Consider the following 20,915-nt stretch of genomic DNA (forward strand, 5'->3'; position numbering starts at 1 on the left):
GATAATGTCTCCAGTCTTTATGCTAAGCTAATGTTCTGCAGTCTTTATGCTAAGCTAATGTTCTCCAGTCTTTATGCTAAGATAATGTCTCCAGTCTTTATGCTAAGCTAATGTTCTGCAGTCTTTCTGCTAAGATAATGTTCTGCAGTCTTTATGCTAAGATAATGTCTCCAGTCTTTATGCTAAGCTAATGTTCTGCAGTCTTTATGCTAAGCTAATGTTCTCCAGTCTTTATGCTAAGATAATGTCTCCAGTCTTTATGCTAAGCTAATGTTCTGCAGTCTTTATGCTAAGCTAATGTTCTGCAGTCTTTATGCTAAGACCCGTCAACAGTCTGTAAGTCCTGCTCTGTACTGAACTGAAGAAAATTCATGTTCTTAAAAATGTTTTTATTGATCATGTTTGCGTGTGTGCGTGTGTGTGTGTGTGTGTGTGTGTGTGCGCGTGCGTGCGTGTGTGTGTGTGTGCGTGCGTGCGTGTGCGTGTGTGATCATGTTTTCTTCTTATCACATCTCTCACAGATGATCAATCATATTTTCATTGATTTTGACTTGTTGTTATTTAAGAAAGTGCTACAAGGAAGATAATGACGAATTGGCTAATTGATTCCTGATCAGATGACTGACTCCTGATCTGTTGAGTGATTCCTGATCAGCTGATTGATTTCTGATCAGCTGAATGGGCAGGTCCAGATGTTGTGCAGCTGGACGACACGCAGAGAGATGGACGTTAGTGCAGGTTAGTGTGAGCTGTTGAGTGTCTGAAACTAAGGCTGCAGCTACTGATTATTTTTGTTATCAATTAATCTGTTAATCATTTCTTGATTAATTGATCAGTTGTTTGATCACCTGTGCAAAGAATTTGACATTTAAATCTCAACTGTGACTTTATCTTTGTTTCATTAAAACTTTTTTATTTTCACAGATTATTGATACCAACACACACCTGTGATTGGCAGGAGGGTGCCTCAGTGGGCGGGGTTACTGTCACACCTGTGACAGTCCCCCAGTGGGCGGGGGTAATGTCAGTGGGCGGGACTTACTGGAGTGGAAGGGGCTGCTGGGACCCTGCGGTGAGTCGAACACACTGCCTACGTCTGTGGAGCTGGAGGCGGCAGAGGCGGGGGGTGGAGTCAGGGGGGTGCGGGGGGAGTTGGGGGCGGAGACGGCACCACCCTCTGCTTCGCTGTCAGGGATGCGGCTGTAGCTGATCTTCCTGGGCTCGTTCTGCAGTGGCGTTGGGTGTCGCATAGTACCGGGCCTCGCTGAGGTCGGACGGATCCCTGGAGACTTCAGAGGACAGGTGTACTTCTTCACCTGGATGCAGGAGGGGCGGAGTTAACAGGAGGTTCAGAGACACAGAGCAGCAGGAGTTCCTCAGGGTTCCACTGATGGTCTGTGATATTTGACATTTACATGCTGTTTATATAAAAGATAATATACAGTGAAAAATCTGAATACGACGAAGAATTTCAGTAAAATCTCACCAAAAGTTTGCTTTTCGTACTTTGAATTCTACGCTCAGGTCAAAACAGGGAATGAAAAAAAAAGGCTAAATTTGATTTTAATACATTTTTCTGATTTGTTTGAAGTTGTAATGTCAACCTCGACGAAGAAGAAGAAAAGTTTACACAAATACACGCAGACACATACTTGAATATGATATATTGATCACCTTGAACTCCTCATGTTTCAGATTCCTGTGGCAGTTAACTGGTTAATGTCGGGATTTAAAAACTACAGCACAGACTCAGGTGTTTGTGTTGCCATGGTGACACTTACAAATCGAGGTAACGAGCGGGCGTTTCGAGGTTCGATCTCCAGAGATTTGTTGAATAGATGATCGGCGAAGTCCTTCTCTGACATGTCCTCCATCGGGTTCAGGTTTTCGAAGAACTTCTGCTCAGAATTATGGAGAACACATCACACCTCTGACATCACAGCCAGTGTAGGGGACTCATCATTTTCTTGATCAATTGATTAGTTGTCAAGAACAACATGTCAAATGTCAATGTACAAATTAAAAGTTAATTAAAAGTTTTACACTAAACGATAAGTTAGGTGTCGTTGGATTCTCTGGACTGGTGGAAAAATTATGTTTGTTTTTGTTTTATGTATGAAAAAATGTGTTTGTAACTATTTTTCAATTGACAAGCTTGTGACAGGATCAATGAATTGATTTTTTAGAGAAACTACTGGCTTTGACATCACAGCTGTGACATCACACTGACCCTGATGTCGTTCTCCACTCTCAGACAGTACGGTTGGTTCTGGTACTGTTGGATCTCTCCGGTGATTTCAGCCACTTTCCTCCTTTTGCTGAAGTTGATCAGATCTTTGCCGTGTCGCCGCAAGAAGTCTGGGTTTCCCTCCTCCGTCTTCAGGATGTTGGTCAGGTAGATTCCTGACACACACACACACACACACAGACACACACACACACACACACACACACACACACAGAGAGAGAGAGAGAGAGAACACACACTCTGTATATAATCTCTGACCCTTCCTGTTTGACTAAATAGACAGTGTGTGTGAGAGTGTGTCTGTGTGTGTGTGTGTGTGTGTGTGTGCGTGTGTGTCTCTGTGTGTGTGTGTGTGTGTGAGTGTGTGTGTGTGTGTGTGTGGGACGGAGCGTACCAAAGAAGGGGACACAGGGGGGGTTGATGGAGCGAAGTTTAGCTAAATACTTCTTGTAGTGATCTTCACTCAGCTCGTGCGCCTCCTCCAGGATCTTCCTCTGACGACTCGGGATTTGCTGGAAACAAAAACACATTTTAAGAGGATAAACTCTGAGATGCACCATCGTGTTTTCAATCACGTCCTCAGGCACAAAACATGGTCATTAACAAACGTTTAACAAACAACACGTGAATAAATACACAAATAACAGAAATGATAAGTTCTAGAATTATTACATATTAGCATTCACATCATCCCAAAGCACACGCACTACACCTGGCACAGGTGTCACCTGAATACAAACAACAGGAAGTGAAATAAATAAAGAGAGCAGAAAACATTATGACAGAATATTGAGTTCACTTATCAGCTCAAAATAAACAAGAACAAGAGGATTTAAGATGAATGAGCAAAGAAAATCGCTTGTTGAGTTTGTCTCAGTGACAGTCTGTCAGTCTGTGTGACAGTCTGTGTGACAGTCTGTCAGTATGACAGTCTGTGTGACAGTCTGTCAGTCTGTGTGACAGTCTGTCAGTCTGACGGTCTGTGTGACAGTCTGTCAGTCTGTGTGACAGTCTGTCAGCCTGACGGTCTGTGAGACAGTCTGTCAGTCTGACGGTCTGTGTGACACTCTGTCAGTCTGTGTGACAGTCTGTCAGCCTGACGGTCTGTGAGACAGTCTGTCAGTCTGACGGTCTGTGTGACAGTCTGACCGTCTGTGTGACAGTCTGTCTGTCTGATGGTCTGTGTGACAGTCTGTCTGACCGTCTGTGTGACACTCTGTCAGTCTGTGTGACAGTCTGTCAGTCTGACGGTCTGTGTGACAGTCTGTCAGTCTGACAGTCTGTGTGACAGTCTTACAGTCTGACAGTCCGGGTCCAGCTGCTCATGGTCAGGACCAGTGGCTTCTTGACCCTCTGACTTCTGAAGTGATTGATTTGGAGCCATTTGAAGCTATTGATCATGTTCTTCAATACCTTCTGTAAAGTATCTTGTGTTGTGTCATAACTGTCATTACCTCGAAGGTGTGGTCCAGTCTGTAGACGGGAGATGAGTTCATGGCGCTGACGACCTCCAGTACACCGTTAAAGTTGTTAAGCTCCTGAAAAACCTGCAGGATCTCAATGATCCTTGACACCACAGCAACACGTTCTTCAAGGTTCTCCGTTTCTACGATACACCTGCAGACACACAAACAGGTAAACACACACATCTGTACACGCTGTCTTCCCTCAGACTGTCGATTCATGAGAGTCTGTTATTGAACTTCAACATAACAGTTTTTATTCATGTGTTTATAACAGAACAGCTGTTCTGTGAGCAGCTTCAAGGATCTATAGCCAACATCTGGATAAACATCATCTGGATAAACACCTGGACGAAGACCAGAGGGCAGAACGACGAAAGACACTCGACTGTCAGACAATCTTTGCAAGAGCTGCTCTACAAAACATAAGAACCTGATCAGAGAAAATAACGTGTCATGACGGTGATTAACTGTCTTTGTTCATCTACACTTTCTCCTTCAGACGCATAAAAAAGGGGTGTTTGCTGCGTCACATGATTCTTCTTCTGCACAAAGTGAAGCGATCATGAGTCTATATGTCAGTCATGAAGAACAGACTTTAAATAGTAAATATTATTCAGTGTCTGTATTTGCTTCATGGTCCTGGTAGTGTGTGGATGATACACTGTGTAAATTTAAAGTGTTAATATGACCTGATACAAACAAGAAAAAAATGACTGCATCACCAAAAGGAGGTTCTGATCTGTGACAGAGTTCCACCCTGTTAGGAACATGTACACAGGTGCTACACGTAGCTAATAATGTAAATATTCAGGCTGGAATCGCCAACAATGAGTCAGTGTATTTGAACTTTGTTCATTTTCACTCACATAACATTTAGCATTTACTGAAAATGTATTAAACACATGAACAAATAGAAGCCAAAGCCTCTCCAGCTGACAAACACTCGACCTGTAATCTTTAGTTGAGATAATTTACTTTTATTCTTCAGATAAACTTGAATCTTTAAATTTTAGAAATCCTTGACAATCACTTTCACTTTTATAAGTGTACTTAACAATCTTTAAAAATGTCTAAAAATTATCTCAACTAAACATTATTAGTCGGTAAAACCTGCTGCAGGACAGACGTAAAGACAAATAAATATAACAGATTATAATTATGAAGTGTTTTATAAGCTTTACACATGTTGGTAAATGATGTTAACAGTTGAAATATAGTTTATATTAAAGTGCATTTCTTTACACTTTACACAGACCGGTCCTGACCAGTTTGTACACCTGAAATTTAACAGGTGGACATTTTTAAACCAAACAATCCGTCGCTCTGTTACCATGGATACTTCAGAGACAGTAAACAGAAACTTTAAAATTTATATCAAACATGTCGAACCTGCAGGTTCACATCAGAAAACTTCAGACAGGAAGTTACTGATGACCTCACTGGGCTCGTTCCTTCAACAGAGTGACGCGACTCCTGAATGTGCGAAACACTTCTTTTTGTTCACAATGCAAAAAAACACAAACTAACAGAGTTGAGTGTGACTTCAAGGACACAAAAAATATTAAAATAAGACAAAAAAATGACACTTTACACTAATTTATATTTATAGTTACATACAGAAACACACACAACCAAGTGATGTCAGAGTGACGTCACTCACTTTTCAAACCACAGGGTGAGGTTGGTGGTGTGTCTGATCATCCTCAGCAGGTTGGGCGAATGAATCTCTTTGTCCTCTTTGGTCCAGACGCTGCCGACGAGCTCAGAGGGCTGCACCGCCCTACAGGTGAGACACACACAGGTGAGACACATACAGGGGTGAGACACACACAGGGGTGAGACACACACGGGTGAGACACACACACAGGGGTGAGACACATACAGGTGAGACACACACAGGTGAGACACACAGGTGAGACACACACAGGGGTGAGACACACACACAGGGGTGAGACACACAGGGGTGAGACACACACAGGTGAGACACATACAGGGGTGAGACACACACAGGTGAGACACACACAGGTGAGACACACAGGTGAGACACACACAGGGGTGAGACACACACACAGGGGTGAGACACACAGGGGTGAGACACACAGGTGAGACACAGAGGTGAGACACACACAGGGGTGAGACACACACAGGTGAGACACATACAGGAGTGAGACACACACAGGTGAGACACACAGGTGAGACACACACAGGTGAGACACATACAGGGGTGAGACACACACAGGTGAGACACACACAGGGGTGAGACACACACACAGGGGTGAGACACACACAGGTGAGACACACACAGGTGAGACACACAGGGGTGAGACATACAGGGGTGAGACACACACACAGGTGAGACACACACAGGTGAGACACACACAGGTGAGACACACACAGGGGTGAGACACACACAGGTGAGACACACAGGGGTGAGACACATACAGGGGTGAGACACACACAGGTGAGACACACACAGGGGTGAGACACATACAGGAGTGAGACACACACAGGTGAGACACACAGGTGAGACACACACAGGTGAGACACATACAGGGGTGAGACACACACAGGTGAGACACACAGGTGAGACACACACAGGGGTGAGACACACACACAGGGGTGAGACACACACAGGTGAGACACACACAGGTGAGACACACAGGGGTGAGACATACAGGGGTGAGACACACACACAGGTGAGACACACACAGGTGAGACACACACAGGGGTGAGACACACAGGGGTGAGACACACACAGGTGAGACACACAGGGGTGAGACACATACAGGGGTGAGACACACACAGGTGAGACACACACAGGGGTGAGACACACACAGGTGAGACACACACAGGGGTGAGACACACACGGGTGAGACACACACAGGGGTGAGACACACAGGGGTGAGACACACACAGGTGAGACACACAGGGGTGAGACACATACAGGGGTGAGACACACACAGGTGAGACACACACAGGGGTGAGACACACACAGGTGAGACACAGGGGTGAGACACACACAGGTGAGACACACACACAGGTGAGACACACACACAGGTGAGACACACACAGGTGAGACACACACACAGGGGTGAGACACACAGGGGTGAGACACACACAGGTGAGACACAGAGGTGAGACACACACAGGGGTGAGACACACACAGGTGAGACACAGAGGTGAGACACACACAGGTGAGACACACACAGGTGAGACACAGACAGGGGTGAGACACACACAGGTGAGACACACACAGGGGTGAGACACACACACAGGGGTGAGACACACAGGGGTGAGACACACACAGGTGAGACACAGAGGTGAGACACACACAGGGGTGAGACACACAGGGGTGAGACACACACAGGTGAGACACATACAGGAGTGAGACACACACAGGTGAGACACACAGGTGAGACACACACAGGTGAGACACATACAGGGGTGAGACACACACAGGTGAGACACACAGGTGAGACACACACAGGGGTGAGACACACACACAGGGGTGAGACACACACAGGTGAGACACACACAGGTGAGACACACAGGGGTGAGACATACAGGGGTGAGACACACACACAGGTGAGACACACACAGGTGAGACACACACAGGTGAGACACACACAGGGGTGAGACACACAGGGGTGAGACACACACAGGTGAGACACACAGGGGTGAGACACATACAGGGGTGAGACACACACAGGTGAGACACACACAGGGGTGAGACACACACAGGTGAGACACACACAGGTGAGACACACACAGGGGTGAGACACACACAGGTGAGACACACACAGGGGTGAGGCACACAGGGGTGAGACACACACAGGTGAGACACACAGGGGTGAGACACATACAGGGGTGAGACACACACAGGTGAGACACACACAGGGGTGAGACACACACAGGTGAGACACAGGGGTGAGACACACACAGGTGAGACACACACAGGTGAGACACACACACAGGTGAGACACACACAGGTGAGACACACACACAGGTGAGACACACACACAGGGGTGAGACACACACAGGTGAGACACAGAGGTGAGACACACACAGGGGTGAGACACACACAGGTGAGACACAGAGGTGAGACACACACAGGTGAGACACACACAGGTGAGACACAGACAGGGGTGAGACACACACAGGTGAGACACACACAGGTGAGACACACACAGGGGAGAGACACACACAGGTGAGACACACACAGGGGTGAGACACACACGGGTGAGACACACACACAGGGGTGAGACACACACAGTTGAGACACACACACAGGTGAGACACACACAGGGGTGAGACACAGACAGGGGTGAGACACAGACAGGGGTGAGACACACAGGGGTGAGACACACACAGGTGAGACACAGGGGTGAGACACACACAGGGGTGAGACAGACACAGGTGAGACACACACACAGGTGAGACACACACACAGGGGTGAGACACACAGGGGTGAGACACACACAGGTGAGACACAGAGGTGAGACACACACAGGGGTGAGACACACACAGGTGAGACACACACAGGTGAGACACAGAGGTGAGACACACACAGGGGTGAGACACACACAGGTGAGACACACACAGGTGAGACACAGACAGGGGTGAGACACACACAGGTGAGACACACACGGGTGAGACATACACAGGTGAGACACACACAGGGGTGAGACACACACGGGTGAGACACACACACAGGGGTGAGACACACACAGGTGAGACACACACACAGGTGAGACACACGTAGGGGTGAGACACACACAGGGGTGAGACACACACAGGGGTGAAACACAGAGGTGAGACACACAGAGGTGAGACACACACAGGGGTGAGACGCATACAGGGGTGAGACACACACAGGTTAGACACATACAGGGGTGAGACACATACAGGGGTGAGACACACACAGGGGTGAGATACATACAGGGGTGAGACACATACAGGGGTGAGACACACACGGGTGAGACACATACAGGGGTGAGACACAGAGGTGAGACACACACAGGTGAGACACAGACAGGGGTGAGACACATACAGGGGTGAGACACACACAGGTGAGACACACACAGGGGTGAGACACACACAGGCGAGACACACGGGTGAGACACACACAGGGGTGAGACACACACAGGTGAGACACAGAGGTGAGACACACACAGGGGTGAGACACATACAGGGGTGAGACACACACAGGTGAGACACACACAGGGGTGAGACACACACAGGGGTGAGACACACACAGGTGAGACACATATAGAGGTGAGACATATAGGGGTGAGACACACAGGGGTGAGACACATACAGGGGTGAGACACGTGCATGTGACAGGTTTTGAACAGGTGTTACGTATTTAACGAGCATGTAAAGGTGTGTTAATTGGTATAAAGAGATGTGAGACAGGTGTGTAACAAGTGTGAGACAGGTATTAACAGGTGTGAGACAGGTGTCTTAACTGGTGTAAACAAATGTGAGACACGTGAGTAGCAGGTGTGAGACAGGTATTAACAGGTGTGAACAGGTGTGTGAGCTCCTGCGTGTCACCTGTAGAAGTCAGACTCGAGCAGGGTGAGCTGGCGGCCAATCTCAATGGGATGCAGCGTCATCAGGTCGAAAGTGTCCGTGTTTCCTGGTTTACAGATGTGCCACTCAATTGGAGGAGGAGAGTTCTGGAAGGTGATGCTGTGACTGGGAATGCTCACCTGCACCTGCTTCTTCCTCTGGATGATCTTAGTGATAGACTCCACCCACTTCCTCATCGCCTTACCTGCAACACGTGACATCATCATTTAACATGTGACATTAACCAATCTGCATCTTTATGTATGTAAGACATACACACAAGCCAAGTAGAGGTAAGTGAAACAGGTACAGACAGGTACAGGTAAGTGAGACAGGTACAGACAGATACAGACAGATACAGACAGGTACATGTAAGTGAGACAGGTACAGACAGGTACATGTAAGTGAGACAGGTACAGACAGGTACATGTAAGTGAAACAGGTACAGACAGGTACAGGTAAGTGAGACAGGTACAGACAGGTACAGACAGGTACAGAAAGGTACAGGTAAGTGAGACAGGTACAGACAGGTACCTCTGACAGAGGCGATGAACTCCTCCAGTCTTCTCAGCAGGTGAGCGTCTCTCTCGAAGTCGTAGAAGTGATGCTCCACCCAGTGCCGACACACATTCAACACTCTGCAGGAGGGGGGGGGGGGGGGGGGGTTACCGCAGGTCACATGATCATATACGTTACTGTGAGATCACAGTGAGGCCTTTACATCATCACATCAACTGTTCTCTCTGTCGTTCTCACAATCTGTTTTCTCTGCAGCTAGAACCAAATGACAATTCTCTCCAGGACAGAACGAAACAAAGACTGAAAGAAAGAACGAAAACATCTGTCAAATAAAATCTGACTAAAATCTCAACTACACTTAAAATTCCTTGAAACTCTTTTGTTTTTGCTCCTGTTTTCCACGAGTCCAAACACACCTGTGTAATAATCAGCAGCTCTGTGTGTCTCACCTGCCAGGCAGACGGTTACCTGCTCACCAGCACAGACTGCAGTGTTTCCTCTACATTCATTGAGGAGTGGCGGCCCGCCGCTCCTTCAAATTTTTTTTTTTTCATTGTTGACGCAAACACACCACCGCCGCGTCTCTCCACCTTCAGAACAGACTCCTGTCGGTTACTTGCGAGCACTGAGGTAAACTGCAGGTAACTATCTTGCTCAGTATGGAAATATACTTGCGCGTGCTCATTTGCATGATGCTGGCGTTGTTTGGGGGGCGCGGTCGTCAAGCACGTCAAGCACCTAGGCGACGGGGCGGAGTCAGAGGAGCGAATTCCCGAATTACAAATAAACAATAAAGCAGCGAATCACCGGCCGGAGAAGAGGCAGACGTAAGTTATTAACTTGAGATAACTGGACATAGATTTTACAAGTTAAACAGACGTTCACATGTTGATGACCAGCTGACGTTACGTAACTTATCGGTAGTTTAAGTTCATTTGGCCCGGTGCCAACTCAGTGATGCTAACGTGAGTAAACTAATTGATAGTATTAGGCTAACGTTAATATCTACACGCCATTATGTAACAACTGACTGCATTTTTCAGATGAGTTTAATGAAATATTTCTCTAAGAAGAGAAACAGAACGCCCCCCCCCCCGCTGCTGAAAAAAATCCCAGAGGAAACACTGGACTGTAACACATTTTGAACTAAATTAGAGAGAAATAACTCTTTAATGTGACAGAAGGAGTCTGATGTCTGAGTGTTAAATGTTCAAACAGGTGATTATCTGTAAATGAAGAGAAACTAACAGATCCTGGATCAGTCAGTGGTTACCTGAGCTGCACAGGCTGGACGAACTCTTTACGGAACCTTTTGAGTTCAGCACTGAGCGGCTGCTCTCCTCCCTCCATCTGATCCACCTCGCTCGGCCTTGGCTCCGGGATCTCAAACCTGAAATACATCACACCTGAGGTCACACACCTGAGGTCACACACCTGACATCAAACACTTTAGGTCACACACTTGACATCAAACACCTGAGGTCACACACTTGACATCAAACACCTGAGGTCACACACCTGAGGTCACACACCTGACATCAAACACCTGAGATCACACACTTGACATCGAACACCTGAGGTCACACACCTGAGGTCACACACCTGAGGTCACACACCTGACATCAAACACCTGAGATCACACACCTGAGGTCACACACCTGAGGTCACACACTTGACATCAAACACCTGAGGTCACACACTTGACATCAAACACCTGAGGTCACACACCTGAGGTCACACACCTGAGATCATACACCTGACATCAAACACCTGAGGTCACACACCTGAGGTCACACACCTGACATCAAACACCTGAGGTCACACACCTGACATCAAACACCTGAGGTCACACACCTGAGGTCACACACCTGACATCAAACACCTGAGGTCACACACCTGAGGTCACACACCTGAGATTAAACACTTGAGGTCACACACCTGAGATCACACACCTGACATCAAACACTTGAGGTCACACACCTGACATCAAACACCTGAGGTCGCACACCTGAGGTCGCACACCTGAGGTCACACACCTGAGGTCACACACTTGACATCAAACACCTGAGGTCACACACCTGAGGTCACACACCTGAGGTCACACACCTGAGGTCACACACTTGACATCAAACACCTGAGGTCACACACCTGAGGTCACACACCTGACATCAAACACTTGAGCTCACACACCTGAGGTCACACACCTGAGGTCACACACCTGACATCAAACACCTGAGGTCACACACCTGAGGTCACACACCTGACATCAAACACCTGAGGTCACACACCTGAGGTCACACACCTAAGGTCACACACCTGACATCAAACACTTGAGCTCAGACACCTGAGGTCACACACTTGACATCAAACACTTGAGGTCACACACCTGAGGTCACACACTTGACATCAAACACCTGAGGTCACACACCTGAGGTCACACACCTGAGGTCACACACCTGACATCAAACACCTGAGGTCACACACCTGAGGTCACACACTTGACATCAAACACCTGAGGTCACACACCTGAGGTCACACACCTGACACCAAACACTTGAGGTCACACACCTGAGGTCACACACCTGAGGTCGCACACCTGACATCAAACACCTGAGGTCGCACACCTGAGGTCACACACCTGAGGTCACACACCTGACATCAAACACCTGAGGTCACACACCTGAGGTCACACACCTGACATCAAACACCTAAGGTCACACACCTGAGGTCACACACCTGTCAAACCGGTCAAACATGGTCCTGACTTCAAATTACATTCATGTTTTGATACATTCATATTTGAAGTGTGACCCTCCCCAACACCAGAGTAAGAAATGCATGCTGGGTAAAACATAAAACCACCTGTAGCTGTAACCGAATCGTTACCTGAAGAAGTAAGTAGAGTAATATCTGTATCTGTGATGAGGTCTGTCAGACGTCAGATGTGTGTTTGCATGTGTGCACACGTGAAACCTTGTGATTGGTCCCTGTGATGACAGGTGAGCTCACCTCTCCATGAGCAGATCCAGCAGCTCCTGAGGTTTACAGAATGATCTGTAGGTGGTCAGAAATGTCCGGACAAAGTTTGGATCTGAAGGAGGAAACACAGAGACATAAAGGGTTAAAATACAAAGACAGAACACAGGAAGCCAAAAAAATCCCTGAAAAATACATTTAACTTTTCAACTGACAGAATTAATTCTCATTATTAATTATCTTGTATGTGTAACAAGACAGAAAAACAAGATAACAAGATGAAAGACAACATAAGATAAAAACAACATAACCAGACAAAATGACAGAACAAGATGAAAAACACCACAGACGAGGAGAAAATGACATAAAAAAACAAAGAACGGTGTAAAAGACATAACAGGATGTAACAATGAAAAACAATGCAGTAACAAAATGCAAAACAGTATAATAAGACAACAAGCAACGACACAGGATGAAAAACTATGCAACAAGACAAGAAACGACATAATCAGACATAAAATGACATAACAGATGAAAAACGCTGTAAAAGATGTAAGAGGACGTAACAATGAAAGAGATCAAAAAGACATAACAAGATGAGAGAGATGTAATGACGATAAACAACAAAAAAGAGGGATGAAAAATGACATTACAAGACGAAAAAGGCGTAACAAGACCAAAAATGATGCAACCAGATGTCAGGATATGATTAAGATGTAACAAGAGATGAAAAACAACATAGCAGCACAAAAAACATGATGTAACGATTCTGAAGATTCTCAGTCATCCAGGTTATAGCATCTGTATCAGGAGTTGCCATAGGGACTGGAGTTCTCGAAGAAGAAACGTCTTCAGTTCTGAACTGAACTTCTACTAATGATGTAACGAGACAAAAAAATGATGCAACAAGTCGAGAAAGATGAAACAAGATGAAAGTGACAGAACAGATAAAAGAAGACGTGACGATGAAAGAAGACGTGACGATGTAAGAAGACGTGATGATGTAAGAAGACGTGATGATGAAAGAAGACGTGATGATGTAAGAAGACGTGATGGGCTTCCGGTTTGGCTGATGGAGTAGTGAGACGCACGAGGAGCCGCTCTCCCAGACTATTCGCAATTAACCCGCAAACTAACTCGAAAACTTAACAATAGTTGGAGGAAAAGATAGATGAGCGGGAGAAGGAAAGCCAGAGGCAAAAAAAACAACGAAAATAAACTCGAAGGACCGGCTGGATGTGACGAGACGACTAAAGCTAACAGCAATATAGCAGATAAAGCTAGCCCCGGCGGGAGCCCCGGAATGAGCATGGAGTCCGCAGATATAGTCAAGGCCATTAACGAGTTAAAAACTGAACTCAAAGGGGACAATGATTGCCTGAGACAAGAATTCAATCACTGGGGTCAAGAAATCAACGGCAAACTCGACAACCTTGTGGCCGAAATCCAGACTGTGTCTGACCGAATCGGAGAAGCAGAGTCCCGTATAGAGCAGGTGGAGGGATGGGCGGAGGAGGCGACAGCGGCGCTGTGCTCCTGCCTGGATCAGCAAAGAGTTTTGCAGTCTAAACTAACTGATCTTGAGTCTCGTTCCAGACGAAATAATATACGCATCTTTGGTGTGGCGGAAGGAGAAGAGGGAGAAAACCCGGTACCGGAGTTTATTGAGACACTCCTGAGAAGCAAGCTGCCTATACCGGAGGAGCTGAACCTGAAAATACAACGCGCGCACCGGTCCCTGACGCAGAAGCCCTCTCCCGATAAACCCCCGAGACCTATTATCATCAACTTCCAGGAATTCACAACCAAGGAGTTGGTGCTGAAAGAAGCGTGGCAGAAAAGTAAGACAGGAAAAATACAGCTGAATAACAGGATCCTTTACTTTGACCACGATTACGCGGCAGAGATCGTCAAGAAGCGCAAAGAGTATAACGGGATAAAGAAAGCACTAAAAGCGGGAGGGATCCGCTTTCAAACTCCATACATAAGTATGAAGATTCACTGGGACACGGGAGTCCGGACTTACAGCAGCGCAAAGGAGGCTTGGCTGGAGTTGAGGAGACGCGGACTCGCAGCGGGGCTGCCGGAGCCGACAGAGGGAGAGAGCCGACTGGGAGCACGGTTGCGCGAGCGGTTGGGATCTTGGCAAAAGGTGGCGGACCAGCGCGAGGGAGGATCAGATGTTGCCCAAAGAGCGCGGGACAAACTACAGAGTTTCCAGAGTGTGCGCAACGGACAGAGAGGAGGTACCTAGAGGAGGAGAAGCCTCATGAAAAAGGAAAATATAAAGATACATTATAAACTGGTAAGATGTCTGTGTCCAGAATGACTGCTAGATTTGCATTTTTGCCTCATATTGATCATTACTAAATGTCTGTGAGGAGCGGTTCCATTTAGGATTGGATACGTTGGACTTATAGGATGGTGAGGTTAGTTTATTTAGTCTATTTATTTATTTATTCCAGCCATTTTTTTTTTAGGGCCCTCTCTTAGTGAGAGGCTTTACCCTCGACTCGCCAACGGAGTCAGAGATGAGGAGGTAAGAGATCCTCCTCCTAGTTTGGAGGTCTGTTCATATTTCTGTTCAGCTGTTACTGTTCATGTTATTATTTTGTTTTGGGAGGTTGACACTACAAACAAACTCTGTGCTTGGAACATGTATGACAAGGTCACATGACTTGAAAATTGCTTCTTTAAATGTGAATGGTTTGAATAATCCGGTTAAGAGGAGTAGGGTGCTTGCGAAAATGAGAAGGGATAAGACACAAGTCGTATTCCTACAGGAGACACATATGACACAACAAGAACACGAAAAATTTAAAAAATTTGGCTATCTAAATTCATATTTTAGTTCATGCAGAAATAGTCGAAAGAGAGGGGTGGCCACATTAATTTCCAACTCACTTAATTTCAACCTGATCAATGAAAAGAGAGATAGAGAAGGTAGATACATAATAGTTAAAGGCAGGATAGATAATATTTTGGTCACATTTGTAAATGTGTACGCCCCACCGGAGAGCGATAGAAAATTCTTTAAATTACTGTTTGAGACTATAATCTCAGAAAGTGAGGGAATCCTAGTCTGTGCCAGTGATTGGAACACAATTCAGAATTACTATTTGGACACAACTAGTACAAACAGATACAAAACTCAAAGATCAAAAGACCTGAGAATCTTGATAAAAGAGTCAGGCTTATTTGATGTCTGGAGAAATTTACATGCTCAAAATAAAGAGTACACTCATTATTCGGTTTCTCATCAAGTGCACTCCAGATTGGACTTCTTTCTAATGAATATCATAGACAGACATAGAGTAAAAGAGTGCTCGATAGGAACAGCGGATGTATCGGATCATAATATAGTTTATCTAAACATTCAGTTAAATAACAGACCAAAAAACACACTGTGGAGACTAAATACAGGAATCTTAAATAATAAGAATGTGGTAGATGAAATTAAGATAGAAATTGATCAGTGTATAACTGATAACAAGAATGGCCAGGTTGATCCAACCATCTTATGGGACACGGTCAAAGCGATAATGAGAGGGAAGCTAATCTCAAGAACAGCATTTTTAAAGAAACAGAGGACGGCAAAATACGAAGAATTAGAGAAAGAACTGAGGAAACTGGAGAAACAACAACCTAGAGACAAGACCAAGGACACAACATCTCAAATCAAAGATGTTAAAAAACAAATAGAAAGCATTGTCACTGACGAATTAGAAAAGAAATTGAGATTCACTAAACAAACTTTCTATGAATCAGGCCCAAGGGCGACAAGATTGTTAGCAAGGCGTCTCAGGACTCAACAAATTACAAATTCAATACACAAGATCAGAGACCCCTTAACGAATAATATAACATATGAACCAGAAGAAATCGATAAAATCTTCAAAGGTTACTATGAGACTCTTTACTCACAACCTGAGACGACCAATGAAGATATTATAGGACAATTTTTAGCATCACTGGACCTCCCTTCTTTAGGGAGGGTACAGAACGAGTGTTTAATTGCCCCTATCACAAAAGAAGATTTAGATAAAGCCATAGGTAGGTTGAAGACTAACAAGAGTCCGGGGAGTGACGGCTTTCCGAATGAGTGGTATAAGAAGTTTAAAGAAGAACTCGCCCCAGTAATATTAGAATCATTTAATTGGACACTTGAAAAAGCAGTGGCACCACCATCATGGAGGGATGCCATTATATCAGTTATCCCCAAAGAAGGTAAAAATAAAGAACATTGCGAATCCTTTCGTCCGATCTCAATTTTGAATGTGGATTATAAATTGTTCACATCTATTATAACCAAAAGATTGGAATGTTTTCTACCTGACCTGATACATGAGGACCAGACGGGATTTATAAGAGGTCGACAAACACATGATAACATCAGACGAACGCTTCATATCATAGAACATGCCAACAAACATAATTTGAATGCTGCTCTGATCAGTCTTGATGCAGAGAAAGCATTTGACCGGGTCAATTGGCTTTTTCTATATAAAGTGCTAGAGAGAATGGGGTTTAATGTACAATTTATTAGGTGTTTACAGTCTCTGTATTGCGACCCGTCTGCCAGAATAAAGATTAATGGCCACCTGACAGACAGCTTTAAGCTGTTTAGAGGCACTCGTCAGGGATGTTGCGCTAGCCCCGCCCTCTTCGCAATTTTCATAGAGCCGCTTGCTCAAATCATTAGACAGGACGAAGAGCTGACAGGAATCACTATATCAGGAGACGAACACAGGATAGGGCTTTTTGCGGATGACATTATCACGTACCTCCAAAACCCAAATACAACATTTCCCAAACTTGTAAAAATCATGGAGGACTACGGACTAATGTCAGGTTATAAATTGAATATCAGAAAGACACAGGTACTCTCTTTAAACTACAAACCAAATAAAGCAATAAGGAAGCAGTATAAATTAGGATGGGATGCAAAATCAATAAAATATCTGGGAGTACTCATTACTCAGGAAGTTGATACTATTTATAATACTAATTATAAGGCAATAAATGATAAAATACAGAAGGACATGTCAAAATGGTCTACATTAATATTGGATTTCAGTTCAAGGATTGAAGTGGTAAAAATGAACTTATTACCAAGGTTGTTGTATCTTTTCTTATCCCTCCCGGTTAGAGTACCACATTCACAATTCAAAGTTTGGGATAAACTGATATCCAGGTTTATCTGGGCAGGAGCTAGGCCGAGGATAAAACTGAGGACCCTCCAAATTGACAAGGAAAATGGGGGACTAGCGCTGCCAAAATTTAAAGAGTATTATTATGCGGCCCAATTGAGGTATATTGTTTACTGGTGCTCCCCTCACTATCAAGCTAGATGGAGGGACATTGAGATGAAACTGGGTCAAGCCCCCCCCCCAGCCAGGCTAGGTGTAAAAGAACACATAGATTACAGGGAAGAAAATTCAATATTGAAAGAAACGTTTAGAATATGGTATGAGGTGGTTAGAAAATACAATCTGACAGATGATAGTAAACTTCTAATATGGCCATTCCAAACTCATAAATTTAAGCCTGCAGAACTTGATAGGACCTTTGGAAGGTGGAAAGACAAAGGAATGACAGCAATGTGCACACTTGTAGAGGGACAACATCTCAAATCCTTTGAAAAACTTCAGAAGGAGTTTGACCTTGATAATGGTGACCTTTTCAGATATCTTCAGTTAAAAAATTTTTACGACTCAGAGATTAAGAAAGGAATTTCAATAGAAGGAAACGTGGTTATAGGAGTGTTTACAGGTGCATATAAACAACTACCTTCAAGAATTGTCTCTAAATTGTACAAAGGTCTGCAAAAACTAAATGGAAATAACACACTGCATATAAAAAGGAAGTGGGAGTTAGAATTGAATTCTGAATTGTCTGTGAGTGACTGGCAGTCCATGTGCAGGACCCAACACACTTCAACCAGCTCTAAAGGATGGAGGGAATTCGGATGGAAAAATCTAATTCGCTTTTTCATTACACCTCACATTAAAACTAAACAATTGGGCAAACAGCAGCAGTGTTGGAGACTATGCGGACATCAGAGTGCCAGTCACCTACATGTCTTTTGGTCATGTATGAAAATAAAAACATTCTGGGAAATGGTCCTTCAAAATGTGGAGGAAATCTTGGGCTATGTAATTCCTCATGACCCCCGGGTTGTATATCTGGGACTGATACCGGAGGGTATAATAGGAAAAGAGGACATCTACCTGTTCAAAATCCTGACACTTGCGGCTAAAAAAGCCATCACAAAGAACTGGCTGAAAAGTGAACCTCCTGAGCAGACACTATGGATGGACATTGTGGATCAATTATGTTCCATGGAAAGACTGACTTATTGTCTGAAAACTAAAGAAGAGATTTATCAACAACGATGGGAAAAATGGCATATATTTAAGAGAAAGTAGTGTCTCCCCAACCCTCCCCTTATGTTGTCTTTTTGTTGTTTTGTTTTTATGTGTAAAATGAAAAATAAAGTTTAAAAAAAAAAAAAAAAAAAAGAGGAAACTGAAGTGAAGAAGTATGCTGGTGCTGGTGGGACATCATGATTGTTTTGACCAAAGATTGAACTTGACTTGCAGTGTTGGTAGTGTCAGCTTTCTGATATGTTGGTGTTACAGAAACACAGCGGAAACCTGAGAGCTTGGGTGTGAAATATCTTCAAGGTGTGAATTTCTTCCTCTTCGACTGTGAATACAGATTTCTTTAGTGCACTGTGCAGCATTTCAACATCACTGAATCATTGTTGCAGTCCTTTCAAAAACTATTTCAAAGAAGACATTTTCAACCTTTCCACTTTTCCACATATGAATCGCCACAGCAATGAAACCTATCTGTGGTGAGACTGTAGTGTTTCCTGTCTACTTTATGTGCCTGGCCGCAGGTGACCGGAACAATAAAGTCTCCTGATAAAAAAACTTCCTCATTTGCCAGCCAGCAACAGTACTGAGGTTCTACTTTGACTTCACTAAATAAAATAAACCCAAAAGCACAAAAAAAAAAAAAAAAAAAAAAAAAATTAAAAAAAAAAAAAAAAGAAGACGTGATGATGTAAGAAGACGTGATGATGAAAGAAGACGTGATGATGTAAGAAGACGTGACGATGTAAGAAGACGTGACGATGAAAGAAGACGTGACGATGTAAGAAGACGTGACGATGTAAGAAGACGTGACGATGAAAGAAGACGTGACGATGTAAGAAGACGTGACGATGTAAGAAGACGTGACGATGAAAGAAGACGTGACGATGTAAGAAGACGTGACGATGTAAGAAGACGTGACGATGAAAGAAGACGTGACGATGTAAGAAGACGTGACGATGTAAGAAGACGTGACGATGAAAGAACACGTGACGATGAAAGAAGACGTGACGATGTAAGAAGACGTGACGATGTAAGAAGACGTGACGATGTAAGAAGACGTGACGATGTAAGAAGACGTGACGATGTAAGAAGACGTGACGATGTAAGAAGACGTGACGATGTAAGAAGACGTGATGATGTACATATGCTCCACATGTTTGGATCTATTTTTCAACAGACAAGATTGTGACAGGATTAATTAATGGAGAAAATAATCAAAAGATGAATTTAAAATGAAAGTAATCATTTGTTGAAGCCCAAATAAACATGTCCTGTAAGTTAAGCTTTTTAAATTCCATGTTTATTTACTGGAGTTTTATCTGCAGGATTCTGACTGGAAATTGAGTTTATAATCCAGAGAATCATGAAAACATCAACTGACTGACCCTTTAAACTTTGTCTGTGTTCACAGTGATGATAAACACTGTGATGTGATTGGCTGATGCTGCTGATGTCATGTGACTGTGGAGAGGAAAGGGGAGGAGCGTCCTCTTGCCAACAGACAGACAGGAAACTCAGTCCTGAAATAGAAGCCCCACCCCCCCACCAGGCACTGATGCATCATGGGAGTCAATGTGTGTGTGTGCAGGGTCTAGACAGGAAACACCTTTTTCCTCACACACACACACACACACACACACACACACACACACACACACACACACACAGATCCATTCTTCCGTTCATGTCAGAACCTTTTTTTGGACCAAACAACTGATTAATTAATGCAAGAAAATGATCAACAGATTA

The 20,915-nt window shown here is 44.5% G+C and overlaps 1 protein-coding gene across 1 annotated transcript in view; it reads right to left on the reverse strand.

Annotated features, from left to right (window-relative positions):
* Positions 1-971: 971 nt before the first annotated feature.
* sos1 (son of sevenless homolog 1 (Drosophila)) overlaps positions 972-20,915 on the reverse strand; it is a 62,530-nt gene continuing 42,586 nt past the window's right edge. The window contains exons 11-20 of the mRNA XM_084714492.1: positions 12,817-12,898; positions 11,081-11,197; positions 9,823-9,926; positions 9,271-9,493; positions 5,375-5,494; positions 3,703-3,865; positions 2,643-2,760; positions 2,231-2,403; positions 1,782-1,898; positions 972-1,316 (exon numbers count right to left, since the gene is read on the reverse strand). Coding sequence (XP_084570618.1) covers positions 987-1,316; positions 1,782-1,898; positions 2,231-2,403; positions 2,643-2,760; positions 3,703-3,865; positions 5,375-5,494; positions 9,271-9,493; positions 9,823-9,926; positions 11,081-11,197; positions 12,817-12,898 — 1,547 coding nt within the window. The 3' untranslated portion in view covers positions 972-986. The remainder of the gene's footprint in view (positions 1,317-1,781; positions 1,899-2,230; positions 2,404-2,642; positions 2,761-3,702; positions 3,866-5,374; positions 5,495-9,270; positions 9,494-9,822; positions 9,927-11,080; positions 11,198-12,816; positions 12,899-20,915) is intronic.

This window comes from Lutjanus erythropterus, chromosome 3, assembly GCF_056507025.1.
Source record: "Lutjanus erythropterus isolate fLutEry1 chromosome 3, fLutEry1.hap2, whole genome shotgun sequence".
Taxonomy (NCBI): domain Eukaryota; kingdom Metazoa; phylum Chordata; class Actinopteri; order Lutjaniformes; family Lutjanidae; genus Lutjanus; species Lutjanus erythropterus.